The 21,260-nt window shown below is 39.7% G+C and overlaps 1 protein-coding gene across 1 annotated transcript; it reads right to left on the reverse strand.

Moving 5' to 3' along the window:
* Positions 1–19,864: 19,864 nt before the first annotated feature.
* Positions 19,865–20,656, reverse strand: LOC104230569 (22.0 kDa class IV heat shock protein). The gene has a single exon (XM_009783409.2). It carries the CDS (start codon positions 20,604–20,606, stop codon positions 20,010–20,012), a length of 597 nt encoding a protein of 198 aa, XP_009781711.1. The 5' UTR covers positions 20,607–20,656; the 3' UTR covers positions 19,865–20,009.
* Positions 20,657–21,260: the final 604 nt, after the last annotated feature.

Consider the following 21,260-nt stretch of genomic DNA (forward strand, 5'->3'; position numbering starts at 1 on the left):
ATCTCTGATAGCTCTTGGACGATGCAATATATGCCGAAGAAGGGTGGCATGACCGTGGTTGCAAATTCTCAAAATGAGTTGATTCCCGCCAGTACCGTCACCGGGTGGAGGGTATGCATGGACTACCGCAAGCTGAATAAAGTGACCTGCAAGGATCACTTTCCATTGCTTTTTATTGATCAGATGTTAGATTGACTTGATGGGCGTGCCTTCTACTGTTTCTTGGATGGGTATTCTAGGTACAACCAAATCTTGATTGCTCTGGAATATCAGGAGAAGACCACCTTCACTTGTCCATATTGTACTTTTGCCTTTTCTAGGATGCCTTTTGGATTCTGTAATGCACCGGCTACATTTTAGCGGTGTATGATGGCCATTTTAACCGATATGTTGGAAGATATTTTAGAAGTGTTTATGGATGACTTTAGTGTTGTGGGTGATTTATTTGATGATTGTTTGAAAAATCTTGATAGAGTATTGGCCCGCTGTGAAGAAACCAATCTTGTGCTTAATTGGAAGAAATGTCACTTCATGGTGGAAGAGGGCATAGTTCTTGGGCATAAAATTTCAAAGCATGGTATAGAGGCGGACAAAGCAAAAATTGATGTGATTTCAAGGCTCCCTCCCCTACTTCTGTCAAGGGAGTTAGAAGTTTTCTTGGGCATGCGGGGTTCTATCGGAGATTTATCAAAGACTTTTCGAAGGTAGTAAATCCTTTATGCAAGTTATTGGAAAAAGATGCCAAGTTCGTATTCGATGAGAGATATATGCAAGCCTTTGAACTTCTAAAGCACAAGTTGACCACCACTCCTATTATTATCGCACCCAATTGGAGCTTGCCTTTTGAGCTCATCTGTGACGCAGGCGATGTTGTGGTTAGGGTGATCTTGAGTTAAAGAGAGAACAAAATGTTTCATCCGGTGTACTATGCGAGCAAGACAATGAATGATGCTCAAGTAAACTACACGGTGACTGAGAAAGAGCTTTTGGCTATTGTGTTCATGATGGAGAAATTTCGGCCGTATCTTATGGGTGCCAAGGTCATAGTTCATACCGATCATGCCGCACTCCGGTACTTGATGACGAATAAGGATTCCAAAGCTAGATTGATGTGATGGGTCTTGTTACTTCAAGAGTTTGATTTGGAGATTGTGGACCGGAAAGGTAGTGAAAACCAAGTGGCGGGCCACTTGTCCCGCTTGGAGGAGGAGGGGAGGCCTCGTGATGGCCTAGAGATCAATGATTCATTTCTCGATGAGCAATTCCTTTCGGTGTCGGTGAATGGTATGCCATGGTTTGCGGACGTTGCTAATTTTCTGGTAACTGGTATAATCCCGTGTGAGATCTCTTCTAACCAAAGGAAGAATCTCAAATGGGATAGTTTGGACTTCTATTAGGATGAGCCGTACTTGTTCAAGATCTACACGGATGGTGTGATCCGAAGGTATGTCCCGGAGGAGGAGCAATTGAGTATCTTAGAGGCTTGTCATTCCTCTCCCTATGGTGGTCATCATGGCGGGGCGAGGACGGCTTCAAAAGTTCTTAGTTGTGGGTTTTATTGGCCAACTTTGTACAAAGATGCAAGTAAACTTGTGAAGAGATGTGACGAATGTCAAAAAGCGGGTGGAATTTCGAAAAAAGATGAGATGCCTCTCAATACCATTCTTGAAGTTGATATTTTTGATGTATGGGGCATTGATTTTATGGGACCGTTTGTTAGCTCGTGTGGGAACACATACATTCTTGTGGCGATTGACTATGTTTCAAAGTGGGTTGAAGCCGTGGCTTTACCCAACAATGAGGCCCGGAGTGTTGTTGCGTTTCTCAAGAAGAGAATTTTTACAAGGTTTGGCACTCCTCGTGCAATCATAAGTGATGGGGGGTCTCATTTTTGTAATAGAGCTTTTTACACTTTGCTTGCAACATATGATGTCAATCACAAAGTTTCTACTCCTTATCATCCTCAAGCGAGTGGCCAAGTTGAAGTCTCAAACAGGGAAATCAAGAGTATATTGTCAAAGACGGTCAATGCAAATAGGACCGATTGGTCAAAGAAGTTGGATGATGCTCTATGGGCTTATAGGACTGCTTATAAGACTTTGATCGGTATGTCCCCGTACCGGTTGGTGTTTGGAAAAGCTTGCCATCTACCGGTTAAGTTAGATCACAAGGCCATGTGGGCTTTGAGGAAGCTGAATCTTGAATGGGATGTGACATCAAATCTTTGTGTGGAGCAGCTTAATGAACTTGATGAATTTCAATTCCATGCCTACTCCAGTTCGTCCTTGTACAAGGACAAGATGAAGTACCTTCATGATAAATATACTCGTGGCAAGGAGTTCAAAGTGGGTGATTTGGTTCTCTTGTTCAATTCTCGGTTACGTCTGTTTTCAAGAAAGCTTAAGTCGAAATGGAGTGGACCTTTTGAAGTGGTGTTTGTGACTCCGTTTGGTGCACTTGACTTGAAGAACAAAAATGGGGAGGTTTTCAGAGTTAATGGGCACAAGGTCAAGCACTACCTGGGCAAGATTGATGACAGCCACGTGGAGGCACTACTCCATCTAAAGTGATTTGATGGTAACCTGCATCGTGCCGCGACGTTAAATCAGACGCTTCTTGGGAGTCAACCCATGTGTCTTTCTTTTTGTTTTTCTTTGATTTTTTTGTAGTAGAGGATTTGCTTTTGGACTAACTGGTTGTGAGATGTTGTAGGATTATTTTGATGCAGTGCAGGACCAAGTTGGAAAAAATGCACACTCTCTGAAGTTTGCACTGCGACCACATTACATTTTGTGCGGCCACAAAGGCCTTAGTGCGGGGGAAACAATTCAATGCGGACCGCAGAGTTAATTGGTCAAAAATAAGGAGTCTCTGAAGTTTGCCACCGCGGCCGCAATGCATTTTGTGCGGTCCGCGGTGGACCACTGCGGCTGCATTGCATTTCTTGCGGTCCGCAGTGAACGTCTCCCCAGTGCATCTTTATTCTGAATACCACGAACTACGGTGCCATTTTATGCGGTCCGCGATGGGTAGGTACAGTGGGTCCCAGGGTCCTTCTCTATAAATATGACCTCAGGCCTTCATTTCAAACTTTTCGACCTTTTGCTCTCAAATAGAAAAAAAAATTGTTCACACCAGCCTAACTGCACGATTTCATTCACTCACTGTCAATCATCTGTGTTGCATCTCACTAACTAGTAATCGTAATTTTTTTCTTAGTTGTTTAACTTTGTTATTTTCTTTTAATTAGCTAATTTTCTTTTTTTTTTCTTCTCGTTTTATTTCAATTATGTATCATAGGGTTGTTTAATCATGCTGGGATTAGGGTTAATTAGTGACAACTAATGATTAAATACTTGAGGAATTAATGATATATGATTTTAGGCTTAAATTGAGAAAAAATTGAAAACCCTAGGATTGGTATTTCTATTCTGGGCTTACCGCGGTCCGCGATGGTAGTTTGTGTGGTCCGCAGTGCTTCTCCGCGGTCCGCAATACCATTTTGTGTGGACCATAATGGTATCACTTTAGAAAGTTTGTAAGTTGAGGACCGCGAACGCAGTGGAGTTTGTGCGGTCTGGGTGCCTTAATGCGAACCACAGTACCATTTTGTGCGATCTGCGGTGACCTTTATCAGAGAGTGGGTAGTCTGACTCCCACCTCAGTGCGGACCGCGATGCATTTCATTCGGTCCGCGGTAGCTTTTTTGCGACCGCACTTCATTTTGTGTGGTCCGCAGTCTGTAATTCTGCTTTTCATTTTTAACTGTCTGCAATTTTATTCTGCACTACTTCATCTGATACTGGGATACTAATAAGAATAGAATGCTTTCTCTTTGCAGATAATGGTGAAATTACGAGGCAGAGGCGATAAACAGACAGGGAAAAGAGAGTCCTCCCGGGGGTAGGGGACGAGGCATGATGATTGATCCCACAATCCCGGTAAGCTATCAAAGATACCAGGAGAATCACCTACAGGAGAATCAGCTCGGGAAGTGAGTATATGTCCTCCCGGGAGGCATCTAACCTCGACTCCGTGCCAGAATATGTTCCTGACTGGCCGGAGAGGCCTAGACTGAGAGATACACCTTCGGGAACCCCTACTGCCCAAGCGTCAGTGCAAATTTCTTCTGAGTTGTCTGAGGGCTCAGTTGCGGGCAGTGACAATGCCTATTCTACCTCACCTACAGCTTTACTATCCGGTGAGGATCCCGTAGAAGAAGAAGGAGGTGTTGAGCCCTAAGTAGGAGGGGTGGAGAGAACTAGAAACCCGGAAGCATGTCAAGATAGATTTGTGAGTGAAGTGGCTTACCACAAGTTCAGAGAATGGTGGCCAGAGAGGAAGTTGATACATGAGCGAAAATTTATCATAAGGAACTTTTTGCCTCACAACCCCAATGTGCTGAGGTCGTTCAAAGAGAGAGCATGTTGGGATTATTTCATAGGCCATGTGGAGGATGCCAATGAGCACTTAGTCAAGGAGTTCTACACCAATGTTGCCCACATCAAAAAGGGCACCACAGTGACTAAGGTGCGAAACTTGAAAGTAAAGTTTGATGGCAAAATGATAAATGCCTACCCGGGCTTCTTGGAGGAGGATGAGACATTGTACTTAGACTAGGTAGCTTTGGGGGAGGATGCCCATCCATGGTTAGCTGAGTACTTGGCAATCCTAGGTACCACCCCAGCATGGTTGACAGCAGGAGTAAAAATTCTGAGGAGAACCCTGAACTTCGAAGCAAAAGGGTGGGAGACATTTGTTTGTATCCGGCTAGACCCCACCACTCACGACAACTCTCTTCCTATATCCCGGGCTATATTGGTGACATCTATCATGGCGGGGTACCCGATCAACATCGGGAATGTGATATCCAGGGTGATTACATGGGTGGTGAACGAGGGTGACACATCCTACCCCTTTCCAAATTTCTTGACCATGTATTTTGAGGATCTAGATGTGGAAAAGAGAAGATTTGATGTAAAAGTTAAAGCTAGTGCACCTTTCTCCTAGTACAGCACCAAGGGTCCTGACAACCCCAAGGACCCTAAGGGCAAAACCACTACTTCAACTGGCCAGTTTGAAAAGCCAGTAGTAGTAGTGGCTCCTACTCAGCCTCCTTCAGCCACACCAGACATGGCCCCAGGACCCTCCACTTCTACAGCTCCAGATATCCCATTATCTGCAACATATCCTTTGACTGCCCACCGCTTGAGCCATACCCTTGCCAGTATCAACAACTGGATGCAGACAACCACTTCTAAGTTGTCTGTACTTTCTACTTCGGTGGCAGCCCAGTCTGCACCTCCTCAGCCACATGTCCTACAATCAGTGGAGGACACTCTCAAGGAGCTTCTGGACAACCAGAAGAAGCTTCTGGAGAACCAGCAATTAATATTGAATGTTGTGGGTTCACACAGAAAAGCATTGAAGGAGTTGACCAAAGAAATGAAGAAATTGAGGAAGACTCGAGCGTCGAAGGAGTCCGTGAAGGAGTTGAGGGTGGAAGTGGAGAGATTGAAGGCTGATCACTTGCCTTCGGATCTTTTATTGCATGACCCGACTCCAGCAGCCCAGCCCCAGCCAGAGCAGGAGACAGACAGGCCAGCCAAGAGGAAGAGGGTGATTCCCCGTACTGATGATGTTGTCATAGAGTTGGAGGACCCGCAAGGAGGTTCCTCTAGCCAGCCCAAATTCTAGTAGAGGTGTAGGATCTAGTACAGGCCCAGGTCCTAGTGGAGACACAGGTTACAGGGAGCCAGTCACAGGTTCCCGATCAGGCCGAGGACCCAGGGACCCAGACTCATGATCATATGCAGACGGAGGACCAATAAGGAGTATCTTTTTTCTCTCTATCTTTTCTTGTGCTTATTTTGGTTAGTTAGCATTGAGGACAATGCTAGCTTTCATTTAAGGGGGTAGCCCTGTTTGGATGACTGTATATATGACATTAGCTTTTTCTTTATGCTTTCTTTTTACTTTTGGTATGTACATAATTTTATCATTTTATTGCACTTTTCGTACTTTTTACTTTTGGCCTGTATATAAAGTTACGTTCTAATATATATATTCATTCCCTTATGTATATTCGACTAAATCCCCTCTTGTATATATTCATTTTACTTTTCGTATTTTTCATTTCATAGCTTCTTATTTTATTTTCATAGCTTCTTGTTTTGAATTTTTGCGTGCAATAAGCCTTTGGTTTTTTAATGCCATGGTTCTTTCCAAAGGTGGAATTTGTGTGAACCGGGTGGCTCTTCCCAATGATGGATGGCATGACAACCTTCTTAAGGGTTTGAGTTTGTTTTCTTTTTGCTTTTTGTATAAATAGTAGTTAGTGATTAATGATGCATCAAGCAAAGCTTCACTTGGGCCTAACACATTTGCCTTTGATCCTTTGGTCAAAAACAAATCGTTGTGTATAAGATGGTGAAAGTTGTGACCTTGAGACTCTTGTGTTGGCCGATAATCATCAAGTAGTTTTTTGGGACCTTTGTGTTACTCAAATCTTAGCTAAGGTTGTTGTGGTCCCCCGATTCTGTCTCTTTAGCAATCCCATAGCTTGTGTGATGAGAATTTGAATTGCAAGTTCAAGTCCCGAGCCATTAGTCTAGAACTTGCCCTGAATGTTTGTCTAGGCAAAATCCTAAGTGTAATTTGACTTGAGAGGTGATTATAGGCTCTCTTTGATCCGAATGATATCTTGAACACTTCCATAAGCCTAACATTGCTAATATCCCTAGTCAATCCTTCTGAGACATAGACCTTTTTCTTTCAAAAACCACGATACAAGCCTTTACCTGTTCTAAAAATACCCTCTCTTGGCACCCGATCTTTCCTTAGCACAAGGCAAAAACATAAGTTTGAGGGTAGAGACGAGGAATGCAACAAAGTGGTAAAAGGTACAAAATGAAGAAGAGGAAAGACAATGAAAAAGAAAGAAAATCAAAAAGACAAAAAGAATGATCATTGTAGAAAAAAATAAAAAAAATGAAGGGATTCAATAAAAGTAAAGAGATTAAAGATGTGGAAAGTTGAGAAAGGAGAAAAATGTTTGAAATGAACAAGAAAGAGTGATATTGTCTCTCTCTAACCCCTTAGAAAGAAGTTAAATGACTTAAAAAGTCAAGAAATTATGTGCCAAAATGAAGCAAATTGAAGTGTTAAAGGGAAGATGGAACCTACTTAGACTAAATATTTCCTACCCTGAACCAAAATCTTTCACTATATCTCCACAAAATCCCTATATGATCTTGAGTTGAATGAAGCTTACATTAGTGGTGACTCACATAAGGGGTAAGCTTATGGTACTTAGAGCCGGACTTGTGACCTTTCTTTGAGAGAGATGAGTGTGTTTCCACTATCCTCGTTCTGAGTGCTACAATCTAAAAGTGAGGTTTGCTTAGAGAGAGTTGAGGATGTGTGACTTTGGGTTCCACAATGACCAAAGTAGTAGAAAGAGTTTTCCTTGCTGGGTTGAGTCAATTCTTGATGCTCTTGTGTCGCACTAAAACCATGGTGCTTAAAAGAGTGAATGTTGTTAATGATTCATTTGAATTGAGGGCAATTGTTAGTCCCAATTGATGCTAAATGAGGTCACTTTAGGTCAGTTGAATTTTCTTGGATTTACTCTCAAGGAGGTGAGTCTTATTTTGTTTGCTTGAGTACAAGCAAAAGCTTAAGTTTGGGGGAGTTGATAACTGGGGATTATGGTTCATTTTACACTCCTTCTTACTTGAGTTTTGATTAAAAATGTATACGAAATAGTCCCAAAGGCTTACATGTTGTACTTGTTTGCAAGGTTTGGTAAAAAAGGTGACAATTAGTCAAAACCAGCTCAAAAAAGGAGTGAAACATGCACAAACACCAAGAACAAGTCCAAGCACAGTGCAACAAATCCACTGCGGCCGCATTCCATTTAGTGTGGTCCGTAGTGAGGAGATTCAGAGAGATGAATATTTTGGAAACTCAAGCATTGAGGCCACAAAGCATTTTGTGTGGACCGCAATGGTCTCATCACATCCGCAATCAAGTTTGTGCGGTCCGCAAATCTGAGGTTCAAAGAGTTGGGAGTTTTGAGGACATAACCAATGCGGTCCGCGGTCCTTTTTGTGCGGATCACAAAAGAAACCACCACGGTCGTGGTGCATTTTATGCGGCCTGCTGTGACCAAGTTTAGAGAGCAGAGATCTAAAGTCAAGAAGCCTCACCGTGGCCGCACTTGATTTTGTGTGGACCGCACTACCCCCGTAGTGGTATTTTTGTCCAAAAAATTTGGCCTAGTATAAATACTTTCTTTTCCCATTTTAGGTCATCTTTTATAATCTGACTTTGGGTTGAGCACGTGAACGACTGTTCTCAACCATTTTGAGTAATTTTATAGTGGTTTTATCATTGAATCTTCAATTATTAGCTTGTAATTCAATCTTATGAGTTTTTCTTCATCTATTTCTTTGTTTTCTTCCATTATTATGAGTAGTTAGACCAATTAGCTAGGGTTGTGGCTCAACTCTAGTGTGGGTATTTGATGGGTCTTGAGTTTTAAGGCTTGAATTTCTATGGGTGTTTGATAGTTGGACTAATTTGTGTTTTCCATGTTGAATTAGTGGTTGCAAACACTAATTTGTGCCATTTTGACTTGGGTTCTTCTTGAGAAAGAGAGCTTGAGTCTAGGAAAATTAGTCCAACAAGGAATTGGGGCGTATTCAAGAGATTAGTATCCCCAATTAAAGGGTTACACCTAGAGATAGTAATACCCAACTTGAACCTAAATTGCTTGCACAAATTATCATACCCAATTGGTCTTGAGAAAGTCAATTAGGGAAAAATCACTCAAACTACCGAGAGGTATAGAGTGAGAAGTTTCGTGCATTGGTTATATCATAATCCCCAACATGACAATCTTGCCTTAGATAGGCATGCTGAGCAAAGAAGTAGGCAGGAATACAAGTTGAACTCATAACTGATGAACTAGTGTAGGAATGAAACATATAGGGTTTGGATTCCAAAATTAACTAGAGACATACCAGTTGAGAAAAGAGATGCAGAGTATAAAGCAAATGAAGTCCCAATATCTAGCCTTGGCTTTCAGCCGGCTAGATCAACAAGTATCACAAATAGCAGAAGAGAAAGAGAACTTTTAAAGAATAAAGAGTAGTGATTTTTGAACTAATATTCGTTTTTGTCCAGAACTTAAAATAAGAGGGGGTTTATATAGTAATAAAAAGCTTGACAAATAAGGTAAGAGACCAATTACGTAGTAAATTAGGGAAGTCACATGTAAATCAGCAAGTCTTTTCCTTAATTAAGGACAATTAAATCAACAGTAAAACATGCTAAGTATTTAAAGAAAAAAATCAAGTAAGATTTAAGTATAGAATAGGTAATTAGGGGTAAATGAACAAAAGTTTTAATTAAGGAAACAAATCAGTAAGAATCGGCTAAATACAAACAAGGCAAGGAAAAATAATTAAGGCAAGCAATTCAATCAAATCGAGCAGGGAGGTAAGAATCGAGAGTTTAAGGGAAAGTGTTCAAATCAAACCAAGAAATAAGAGTTCAGAATATTCGAGAATTCAATCAAAGAAAAATTCATGAAAGAGTCAACATGTTTAGCATATAAAATAAGGTGAAACATGAATAGTCAGGAATCGACATATAACTTTAACAAAACAAAAAGTTAAACAACATTGATTCAATGAGAAAGATACAGGTCTTGATATGAATAGTCAAGACAAACACAAGCACATAGAATCACTGAAAGGTCAAACTAAGAAATTCAGTAGAAGCATATTAGGACAAGAAAATAACGAGAAATCACAAGAACCCAAAGCAAGAACACAATCAGATGTACTAATACTCAAAAACCAAACGAAGAACCCTAAAAATTATGGCTTTTGGTACAAGCGAGTTAGGGTTGTAGCAGACTCATAAAATCAGTCAAAATATATGAGAAGCAGAAGATTAAACACAAAAAATCATCAAACAAATTTTAAAAAAAAAATCCGGAAAGCCTAGTTTTAGGAAAAGATGAAATCACTTGAAAATCATACGATTCTTGTAAAGAATCTTAAGGTTGTTGTAAAACTCACATAAAACAAACCTAAATCACCTCAGATTTGTGCAGATCTAAGAGGTTTAGAAAAAGAAATTAGGGTTTCGAAGAGAACGACATAGAGGTGAAGAAACATACTGAGAAACCCATAGATCGTAGTCAATATAGGATGATCTTACTCGGAATCACACTGGAATAGCCTGAAATAGGCTAGGGAGGAGCAATAGATGCAATTCACTAGCCTTGGTCCCTTGAGGGCCTTGGAGATGGCAAGAATAACGTGAGAGAGGCCATTGGAGGCCCGAGAGGTGGTGAGAAACCACTGGAGATAGCCATAGATGAAGGTAAGTGGGACTGGATTAGGGTTAGGTTGAGAACATTTGAGAGCAGAGAGGATTAGGTGACGGCGGGGGAAGGGTGGTAAAATGATTAGGGTTATTAGGCATTAGTAGGGCTATTATTGCAAAGATATACAATTTTAGCCTAAAAATGTAAATGCAATTATAAAAATGCACTAAAATATTTAAATAATATTTTGGCATAAATAAAAAACTTAGATGACTAGATCACCACAAAAATAATTTGAAGAATAATTATTGGAAATTTTATACATAAAAAGGGAAGAAATGAATCAATTTGGAGCTTTTTAAAAATTATAGAAAAAAATATAAAAATGCTTATGCATGCTTATAACTACATATATGCTAATTTGAAAGTATATATATGTATTAAAATATATGAGGAAAAATTGGGTATCAACAAGACTTGATCTCCTACTTGAAAAGATCCCGGGTGCACTCTTTTATTGAAGGCGGGAGACAGTCGAGCTTAATAACATTCAAGACTCTGTTGAGCTTCCAACCTCTTCTCATCAAGAGCCTCCAACTCTGCTAATCGAAGTAGAGCATTCTCTTCATCAGTGATCCCTTCTTCAATAGCCAGTCGTAATGAAGGTGTTTGACGCTCAAGTGGCAAGACGACTTCGATTCTATAAACTAGTGAATAAGGAGTCGCTTGTGTTGGAGTGCAATGAGTCACCCTATATGCCCATAGAGATTCTTCCATAGGGTCATTCCAATCTCGTTTGGATTTGGAGATGACTTTCTTTAACAAGTTGCATAGAGTTTTGTTGAATGCCTTAGCTAGACCATTGGCGACAACATTGTACATCGAAGAGTTACATTGCTTGAAGCCAAAGAGATCGCAAATATTATTCATAAAACTATTATTGAATGGCTTTCCATTATCCTTTCTTATGTAACTAGGAATGCCAAAGCAATAAATAATGTTTACTCGGATGAAACTTGCAATATTTTCCTTCTTTACTTCCTTAAGAGCAACATCTTCAGCCTATTTTGAGAAGTAGTCAGTTGCAGCCAAGATGTATAGGTGCCCACCAAAGGACTTTGGCAGTGGTCCAACAACATCCAATCCCCAAGTGTTAAATGACCAAGATGCAATAGTCGGGTGCAACACTTCAAGAGGTTGATGAATAAAATTCACATGGAATTGACAAGCCTTGCATCTTCGAGCTTAGTCCAAGCAATCTTTTACCATCATTGACCAATAATATCCCATTCTTTTTATTTGGAAGTGGAGCTTTGTTCCAGACTAGTGTGACCTACATACCCCCAGAATGTGCCTCTTGCAAAGCTTGGAGTGTTTCTTCTTCCCTTAAGCATCGTAAGAGTACTACTTCAAATGACCTTCTGTATAGAGTATCCTTGTAGTAAAGGAAACGAGGTGCACAACAACGGATTTCAGTCCTTCTCCACAGACTTTCTAGAAGTATCCCATAGCATAAGTAGTCGATAATGGGTTGTCGTCATTCTTCTTTCTCAACTTCAGAAACAACAACAAGATGCTTGAGTTCATTTTCTTCACCTTCAACCTCATTTAGCGGCAGTACTATCCATTTTTGGCAGACAGTAACTTGTGCTTGATCAGGTAGGGTTAATGATGAAGCTAGGGCAGCTAAAGTATCTGCCTTCTTGTTTTCTTTCCTTGGGATATGTTGAATAGTCACGTCGTCAGCCCACCCTATTAATTTCTTAGCATAATTATGATAAGGGCGTAATTCAGGTTTTTTGACCTCGTAACAACCTAAAAGCTGATTGACCACTAACTGGGAGTCACCAAAGACTTGCAATTGCAACTGCTTTATATCGACAACCATTTCAAGCCCAAGTATTAATGCTTGATACTCAGCAACATTATTGGAACAGAGTTGTGTCAAGGTGAACGAGTAGGGCAAGGCTTCACCTTGGGAAGTGACAAATACTACGCCATCACCAGCTCCTCCGCGATGCTCAACACCCTTAAAGTACATCTTCCATGGAGGTTGAACTTCAACGACCATTGCGTCCTCATTAGGTAGTTCGTCAGTTAGCTCCTAGTCATCAGGTATTAGATGATCTGCCAAGAAGTCTGCCAATGCTTGTCCTTTTACAGCCTTCTGAGGGATGTGTAAAATTTTGAATTGTTAAAATTAGAGGTACCATCTCACTAGTCGATCACTAAGAACAGGTTTTGACATCATGAACTTGATGGGATTTGCTTTAGAAACAAGACGAACAACATGAGCTTGAAAGTAGTGATTCAATTTTTGAATTGAGAAGACTAGTGGCAAACACAACTTTTCAATTGGCGAATAATTCACTCGTTTGGTGTCGTCATCTTACTCAACTAGTAAAGAGAGTTTTCTTTACCTTTACTATTTTCTTGGGCCAACAACACTCCAACAGACCTTTCTTCTGCTGAAATGTATAGCATCAGTGACTTTCCAAGTATAGGGGCTACAAAAACTGGAGACGTCATCAAGTAAGTTTTGATACTTTCAAAGGCATTGCTACAAGCTTGGTCCCACTTGAAAGGAACACCCTTCTTCATGAGGCGACTGAATGGTTGGCACCTTCTAGCTAGGTTTGAGATGAATCTCCTAAGTTATGCTAGCTTTCCTTGTAGACTTTTTAATTCATGAATATCCCGAGGCTCAAGCATTTTCAAAATTGCATCTATTTGGCTTGATCAATTTTGATCCCTCGATGCAGGACAATGAAACCAAGAAACTTTCCAGAAGTAACTCCAAAGGCACATTTCAATGGATTCATCTTAAGTTGGTACCTCTGGAGCAATTCAAACACCATTCTCAAGTCTCTCCAGTGGTCGCTCTTCTTTTTTGATTTTACCACCAAGTCGTCAACATAGCATTCGACATTCTTATGGAGAAGGTCATCAAAGATAATCTACATAGCTCTTTGGTAAGTAGCACCAGCATTCTTCAAACCGAAAGGCATTACCTTATAGCAATAAATACCCTTGGGGGTACAAAATACAGTAAGCTCTTCATCTTTTGGCGCCATGCAAATTTGGTTATAACCTGATGAACCGTCCATAAATGACATTGCCTCGTACCTAGTAGTAGCATTGATCATCAGTTTTGGAATAAGAAGCGAAAATTCATCTTTCGGGCATGCATTGTTGAGATCCTGAAGTCAACGCACACTCGAATCTGGCCATTTTTCTTCCTTACCGGACAATACTTGAAATCCATGTTGGGTATTTAACTTTACAAATAAAGGCAGCTTCGATAAGTTTGTTAACTTCAGTTTCAATCAAGGGAACCAAGTCTGGCCTAAAGCACCTTTGAGCTTGTTTAACATGGCGAGCACCATTCTTGACTACAAGATGATGGACTGCTACTTTCGTGTCCAAGCCAGGCATCTCTTTGTAACTCCAAGCAAAGACGTCCCTGAACTCTTTGAGTAACTCAATATAAGTGCTTTATTCATCAACTTCTAGTAAAGCACTTAGGTATGTGTGTCTTGGTTCTTCATCGGTGCCAAGTTTAATTTATTTTAAGGCATCAATTGTCGTCTTCACTCCTACTTTAAGTTCAGGTGGATCATCTTCCACATCTTCATCTTCTTGAGAGTCCCCATCATTGAAGGATATGTGATAACACGGTGAAACATCCTCCAATTCCGCATTATCCTCTATTGAAGATGAAATATCATTCTCGCCTTGTACAATAACATGATACGAAGAAGCCACACTTTGTTCATCTTTGTCACGTTCCTTAGTGTAGACGACAATATATGGCTTTACCTTCAGTACTTCTTTACATGAAACCACAAGTTTTGTTTGTCGCCTCATTCTAGAAGGAACCAAACTTTGGAAATCCATAGAGATCTTATGGATTTTGGGCGAAGCGAGGTGTTCTTTTGCTTTGAAAATTTCTCTTGAACTTTTTCGCCTTCTTTAATGGATCCAGTCTCTTAAATACGGAAGTCCTCACAGTTGATTTTCCAAGCCGATCAAAGACAAAAGGCTTGTTAGAAGTGGCCGATTCATCTTCTATAGTGATATAATTACTGCTAGCCCTTCTTATGGAGATGCGCACTGGTGACAATTTCTTGTATCCCAAACCTTCACGTGATTGTCTCGTTGCAGCTTCTGATGGTAGCTTCCCTAACTTTGACGGCTCATTAGCATTGTATCCAGCTTTTGCAAATAGCCTGTAAGCGTTAGGATCAAAACCTTCAACTGTTAGCTTTGTAGGAAGTGCCACATTGTGCAGACAATTTTGGGCCACAAACCCTGCAAGTGGCTTTGAGGACAACTTTACTACCTCAATTCATTTTACCGAAAGCGTTAACCCCTTTAGTATGTTAGTTTGGAGATTAGATGATTCACCTTCATCTTTTTTCCTTTTAGGGACATATTGGAGCGCATGACTTACTTTCTTGCCATAAGACACAATATTCCCTCTATAAGATTTATTCGCGTTGGGTTGTACCTCCTCAGTAAAAGCTTTGGCTTTACCAGTAGTCACCTCTTCTATTTTAGTTATGGGATCATTATTCTTGCTTTTCATGCCATCATCAGCTTTTAGCTCCTTCACAATGCGGTTCTTCAAGTAGAACTTTGTATCGGCGAAGTATGACTCAGCCTCGGTGAATGGCTCATCATCAGCAACTATCTTCTTCTCGGTTTTATCCTTGTAGTATTTTAAACATTGATTGTAGGTAGATGGAACTACTTTATTCTCATGTATCCAAGGCCTTCCATGCAAGACGTTGTATGAAGTCTTTGCATCGATCATATGTAGCCATGCACTTAATTGCATATCTTCAATGGTGATTTCCAGCCCGATCACGCCTATGGCTCTTTGCCTCCCTTGGTTGAATCCTTGGATCATTACACGACTTTCTGAGAGTTCGTTCATGGGAATACCAAGTTCTTTCACAGTGCGAATTGGAAAAATGTTCATTGAGGATCCTCCATCAACAAAAATTCGATTTACCCTTTCATCACGCATATAGCCAGCCAGGTACAATGGGCGGTTATGAAGAGTGTCACCAAGCAGAAGATCGTCATTTGTGAATGTGACTTTTTCCTCACAAGAATTAACTTCTTGAGGAGTGGACTCAATGGGATTTTCCAAATATGGTGCCAACGGTAGGTCATCACTCTTTTCTTCCCCTTTGTTAGCATGGCAACAAGAGGCATCAATACTCTCATGGGAAATCTTCATGTGGAAGTAACTTTGTAAAAACTCCTCCAAGGTCACTGGATTTTGTGGATTTTGAGAGTGGTGCACCTCCATTTTTCCTCTCTTTAATCACCTAACTGGATTCCATCTCCTTGGTCCTTTTACCATCATTTTCCTTATTGGTTGTTCTACTGATTCTTTTCGTGGGATCCTTCTGTGGCACCTACGATGAGTCACCAACGTCCAACCTTCATCATCATCAGGTTGATTGACTTCAGCTTTGTCGTTTTCTAGTAATTCTTCATCTTTACTTTCTTTAAAACCACATAATTCATTCGGACTGAATGAGCCAAATGTGATAGAGACTTGGTTTGCGCTTGCTTTCTCATCTTCAAGCACGATATTCTTTTCGCGAGCCAAGTCCATAACTTTGTCCTTGAACACAAAGCACTTCTCCAGAGGGTGGCTCACAAGTCGATGGTATTTGCAGTAATTTGGGTCATTTGTTTTCCCAGCTTGATTTGGTCGCTTCATCTACGGAAGCTCAATGAGATTTAACTCGAGGTGTTATTCAAAAATAGCTGGCACATCAGAATCCAGAAATGTACTATTTCTCTTGCATTTCTTTTAGAGTCAACTTTCCACTTAGCTTATCTTGAAAAGAAGTGAATTTTATACTCTGCTTCTTGCTCACCTTCTTTGTGAACTTCACAGGTGATGTGTTGACATTCATAGCTTCTTTGTATTCAGATTTGGGTACAAACTTGCTCTATTTTCGGACTTCTTGCTTGTCGTTCCCTTTGAAAGGCTCATAGACATGCAACCTTTCATTTCCAGCAGAGGACATGCTCAACTCCATTTCATGGGCACGGTTCGCAAGTTCTCCAAATGTGCCAGGCTTGATACCTTGCAAGATGTAGAGTAGTCCCCAATGCATACCTTGGATGCATATCTTTATGACCAAAGCTTCACTAAGCATGTCTTTTCAGTTAAGGTTTGCATTCCTCCAACGATTGATAAAGTCAATAACTAGTTCACCCTTTCATTGACGAGTATTTGTAAGTTCTATCATACTCACAGTACGTTTTGTGCTATAAAAGCGATTGAGGAATTCTTGCTCTAGTTGATCCCAGCTATCAACAGACCAGCCTCTAGGTCCATATACCAATCAAAAGCATTTCCTTTTAATGAGCGGCCAAACTTCTTGACGAGGTAATCTCCATAAGTCCCAACATTGTTTCATGTCTCAACGAAGTGTGCCACATGTTGTTTTGGATTTCCTTTTCCATCAAACTGTTGAAATTTTGGAGGTTGATAGCCAGTAAACATCTTCAACATATCGACCTTGAAGTGTACATCTTTGCGTAGGTAAAGGAGGACTTGAAAGCAACTTTATATTTGTTTTTTATAGTCCATTCAATGAACTTCTTTAGTTGATTGATTGGAATCATCCCTTCCGAAGAGACTAGAATTTCCATAGTGGATGCAACTTGTCATGGGGGAGGATCAATTTCTTGAACTTCTAGGAGTTTGGCAGGTGCATGGGTGGATTCTTCTTCCATCAAGATTGCCACCCTGTAAGTTAGCTTGTCAATTTTAGCATCTTGATTTTGCATGCATTTGGTCAAGCCAGCAATTGCTTCCGTCAAGTTTTCCAACTACTCTTCCATAGATGAAGTGTTTGTCACTATGGCTTGCATGATCGTTGTAGATGATGGGGAGTAGTATGGATTGTCACACAGATTGATTCTCGAATGGCTCATTCTATGTAAGTGGAGAGGATCCATCACTTGAAGCATCATCATCTCCCTTCATAGTTGAGTTCTTGGATCCAGAGAGGTCAAGCAGAGTAAGAATTTTCTTAATCTTTTCAGCAACATCACTTCCTCCTTCAGGTGATTTTGTAGAAGAACTTGCTCATTTTAAGGATGAAGATCCGAAAACAGGGGTTGATGCTGACGACACTTGGTGTGCTTGTTGTCCTAACGAGCTTGCTTTGCTCCTCATAATTGGTCCAAAGCTTCCAAAGGTAACATCGAGGATGCTTTCCACATCAACATAGAACCTGGAATTAGCAGCCTTGGTGGAAGTTGATCTGGAGTTGATTTTCTTTGAAGCCATTTCGTTGTTCTTGAACTTTGGTGATTGAAAAGTTGAGATGAGAGATAGAGATTGTCCCACTGGGCGTGCCAGAATTTGTAGACAATAAATTGCGTCAAGAAAATAAAATCAAGACTGAAAAATATTGCAACAATCATAATATTTCATTTCAAATATTTGAGTGTTACAATCTCTATGAATCCTCTGATTCTTCTTTTCAACAGTAAATAAAAGAGCTTTTTGAGCTTAATATTGAATTTTATTTTATTTTAATCTAAGTGCTTGAGGACTGATCTTGATCTTGACGTGTTTTTAATCCAAGGGCTTGGAGCTTGTTCTTGAATCTTCGTCTTGATCTTTTAATCCTTAGAACACTGGAATGCTTGTAGCTTTTAGAAAAATCTGTAGCGTTTGATCCACGAGCTCTCTCTTGCTTCTTGTTATAACTTCTAGTGTCTTTTCTGGGTTATGAAGACCCCTATTTATTGTTGTGGAAGTGAGGAGTTATGATAAGAACAAACTCTTTCCAACCAATCAAATTGAAGTGTGACATGGCGGCATTTGATTGGCCAAAACATGTCACATTTCATTGGCCAAAACATAATTTCATTGGCTTTTAGTGTGACTTGGCATGCCTTGTCATTTTGACATGTGGCATGATCCTATTGGCTCTTCTGTTTGATTTGGCGCGCCACGTCATTTGATACGTGGCACCGAACTGGGCCTCTAGGAAGATGACATCTTGGGCTTAATGAAGTGGGCTCATCACTTTAGCCCAATTAAATGGGCTAGCCCAATAGATTAAAATTTATTTATTTAGTCCATATATATTGGACTTATATAATTAGTTCAATTATATTAGCCTATAATATTTATTTGGACCAATATATTTTGAATTTAAATATAATCCAAATTATTTTATGAATTTAATTTTAATAAAATTTATATGCCTACAAAATATATTCAAGGATCAACTGTCCAGGCCACACGGTGGGCGCCAAACCATTTACCTGTAAAACGATACAATTGAATTTATAGCGTGGTTTATAGATAAACGAATCGATTTGATAAAAAATGGTAAATAAATCAAATAAAATGCAAGCCCTAGCATAGAAATCAAGATAAATAGCAGATAGCTTGATTCCAGAAGCAAGGCTTCCGAAGACAGCAATGAGAATATCGCTAAACAGAAAATAAAGTATTAGTTAGCTTGGAATAATGTGTAGTTAAGTTTGTTAGAATTTTCCTGTCCTACAATGGCGGATGAAGTCACTATTTATATCTAAACCTTGGGAACAAGGTCCTAGGATCAAGCATCTCTTAAATGACAATACTGGGGGTCATTGATGAATATGTAACGGTATGTAATGAATGCCAAATTCTTTGTAATGGACATGTATTCAATACTGAGGAATATTATTCATTGAATGTCATCTGTGACAAATATTCGTTTTGCCCACATTAACAATGTTCCCTTCGGGGTCTACTCGATGTCAACCGCACATTAACAATGTTCCCTTCGGGGTCTACTCGATGTCAACCGAATCTATTGTCCTCGGTCTTGATTTTCACTCGCTTCGTCTTCCGTCTTTTTCCGGTTCCACGTGTCATTCTGTCATTCGAGTATTTAATGTGAACCGATTTTATCTTATACAGAGGGATAAAGGATAAATAATTCCAAAATTAAATTTGAAATGAGTTTATTCCACATTTGATTGGGATAAAATTATTGGTATAACTAATTCCGAAATTGTAATATTTTCTAATCCCATGGAAGGGTACAGCTTCAGTCATTATTGTTTAATTTCAAGCTGGAAGTGTTTGATATTTTTAACTCTTTAGTTAAAGAAAGGGGTCGACTAGTAAATAGTAAAACTCATGTGCAGTCAGTTGAAAAGTAGTTAGATTAACAGGTGATATTTATTTCAAAGGAAACAAAATAGATTATTTTGACTTTGTATTGCTCAATATGACAGAAATGAAGATCCATCTTCCTCGCTGTCTACATATTCTTCTCTAAGTTCTTGTTTAAATTGAGTGAAATGCATTTGCAAGTGCTAAATATAAATAGAACTTAACAATTAACATAACCACAACCAGAAAATTACAACTTGAACTTTTGAAAGTAGTATTCGTGAAAAAATATAAATAGAACTTAACAATTAGAAGATCAATATATCCAACAAACAAAAAGAAACCGATCAAATATGATAGAACTTCCCAATTATGACTGCATTTACATTATTTTCATCACTTTTCACTACTGTCTAGGGACAAAAGACCAAGCATATATAAATCACGCCCCATAATTTATTACGATTACAAAGCACAAAGTATCTCGTATTCACGCAGCAAGATGCGTTACAGCTCCTCTTTAACGGAAGCAGAAGAGTTTTTTCCTTCTTCTTTGGTCTCAATGGCGACAACTTTAGGACCCTTAATTTTGTCAGGAGACAACTTAGCAAAAGAAATAGTTAACACACCATTTTCAAGCTTAGCTTTAAGAGTATCAATATCAGCATTTTCAGGCAGACGAAACTGCCTCAAGAATTTTCCATAGCTCCTTTCAACACAATGCCAATGAATATGATCATCTTTGTTTTCTTCTTCTTTTTTCCTCTCTCCACTCACTCTCAACACCCTATTTTCCTCCATCTCTATCTTTATCTCTTCTTTCTTTAAACCTGGAACGTCTACTGTTACCACGTGTCCCTCTGGCGTTTCTTTCCAGTCTACTTTTGCAACGGAGAGAGTCTCGTCTCTGGTTTCTAGTCCTAAGGGTATTTGTTCTAACATTCTGAATGGATCAAGAAATGTTTCACTTAGTAGACTACTGGGAGTATTGGCCATTTGGTCCAAGAATAATGGTAGAATTGATGATCCTTCTGACACTGATGCCATTTGCAATATGCAGCCAACTGAAAAGATAAAAAATGGAATGTTTTTGTTGAGCCTCATCCTAGCAAGCTTTGACGATCTTCTTCTTTTTCTTTATCTTTTGTGTTTGGTTGACTAGTGTTCTGGGAAGAGCTAAGGGGTTTAATGGTGCAATATATATAGAGAGAGGGGTACAGTTTTAAGAATCTTGAAAGTTCTGAAAATGTTGAGAGAGTTCTTTGTGCAAGAAACTTCCAGCAACTTACAGCAAATTAAAAGTGGACATGTCTTTGATCTTTCGAGAGGCTTCTTGAGCAGCAGCAACAACAACAACAACCTGTTGGGAATAAACCCCTTACCAAAATAATATTCACGGTAATAAAGCGGAATAATAATGTAGCACCGAGATACGGTAATTAACAAGAATAAAAGAGTAACAATGACACCAAGATTTTTACGTGGAAAACCCTTCTGAATAAGGGAAAAAAACCACGACCCCGAGAGGAGCAACTGATATCACTATAGTAAGGAATTTTACACTTTGTAGGTCGGAGGTAAATACTCCAAAGACCACTACAACACTCAAAAGAAATAACCCTCTTTTGATATTCTCACCTCACTACAATATCGCTCACTCTCTATTTTCCTCACAGACTATTTTCTTATACCTTGTCTGTGAAACCTCACTCTTTCTTTCTCTCTTTGTTGGTGTGTAGAAATGAGAGTTGAAGCTCT

Source organism: Nicotiana sylvestris, chromosome 3, assembly GCF_000393655.2.
Source record: "Nicotiana sylvestris chromosome 3, ASM39365v2, whole genome shotgun sequence".
NCBI lineage: Eukaryota > Viridiplantae > Streptophyta > Magnoliopsida > Solanales > Solanaceae > Nicotiana > Nicotiana sylvestris.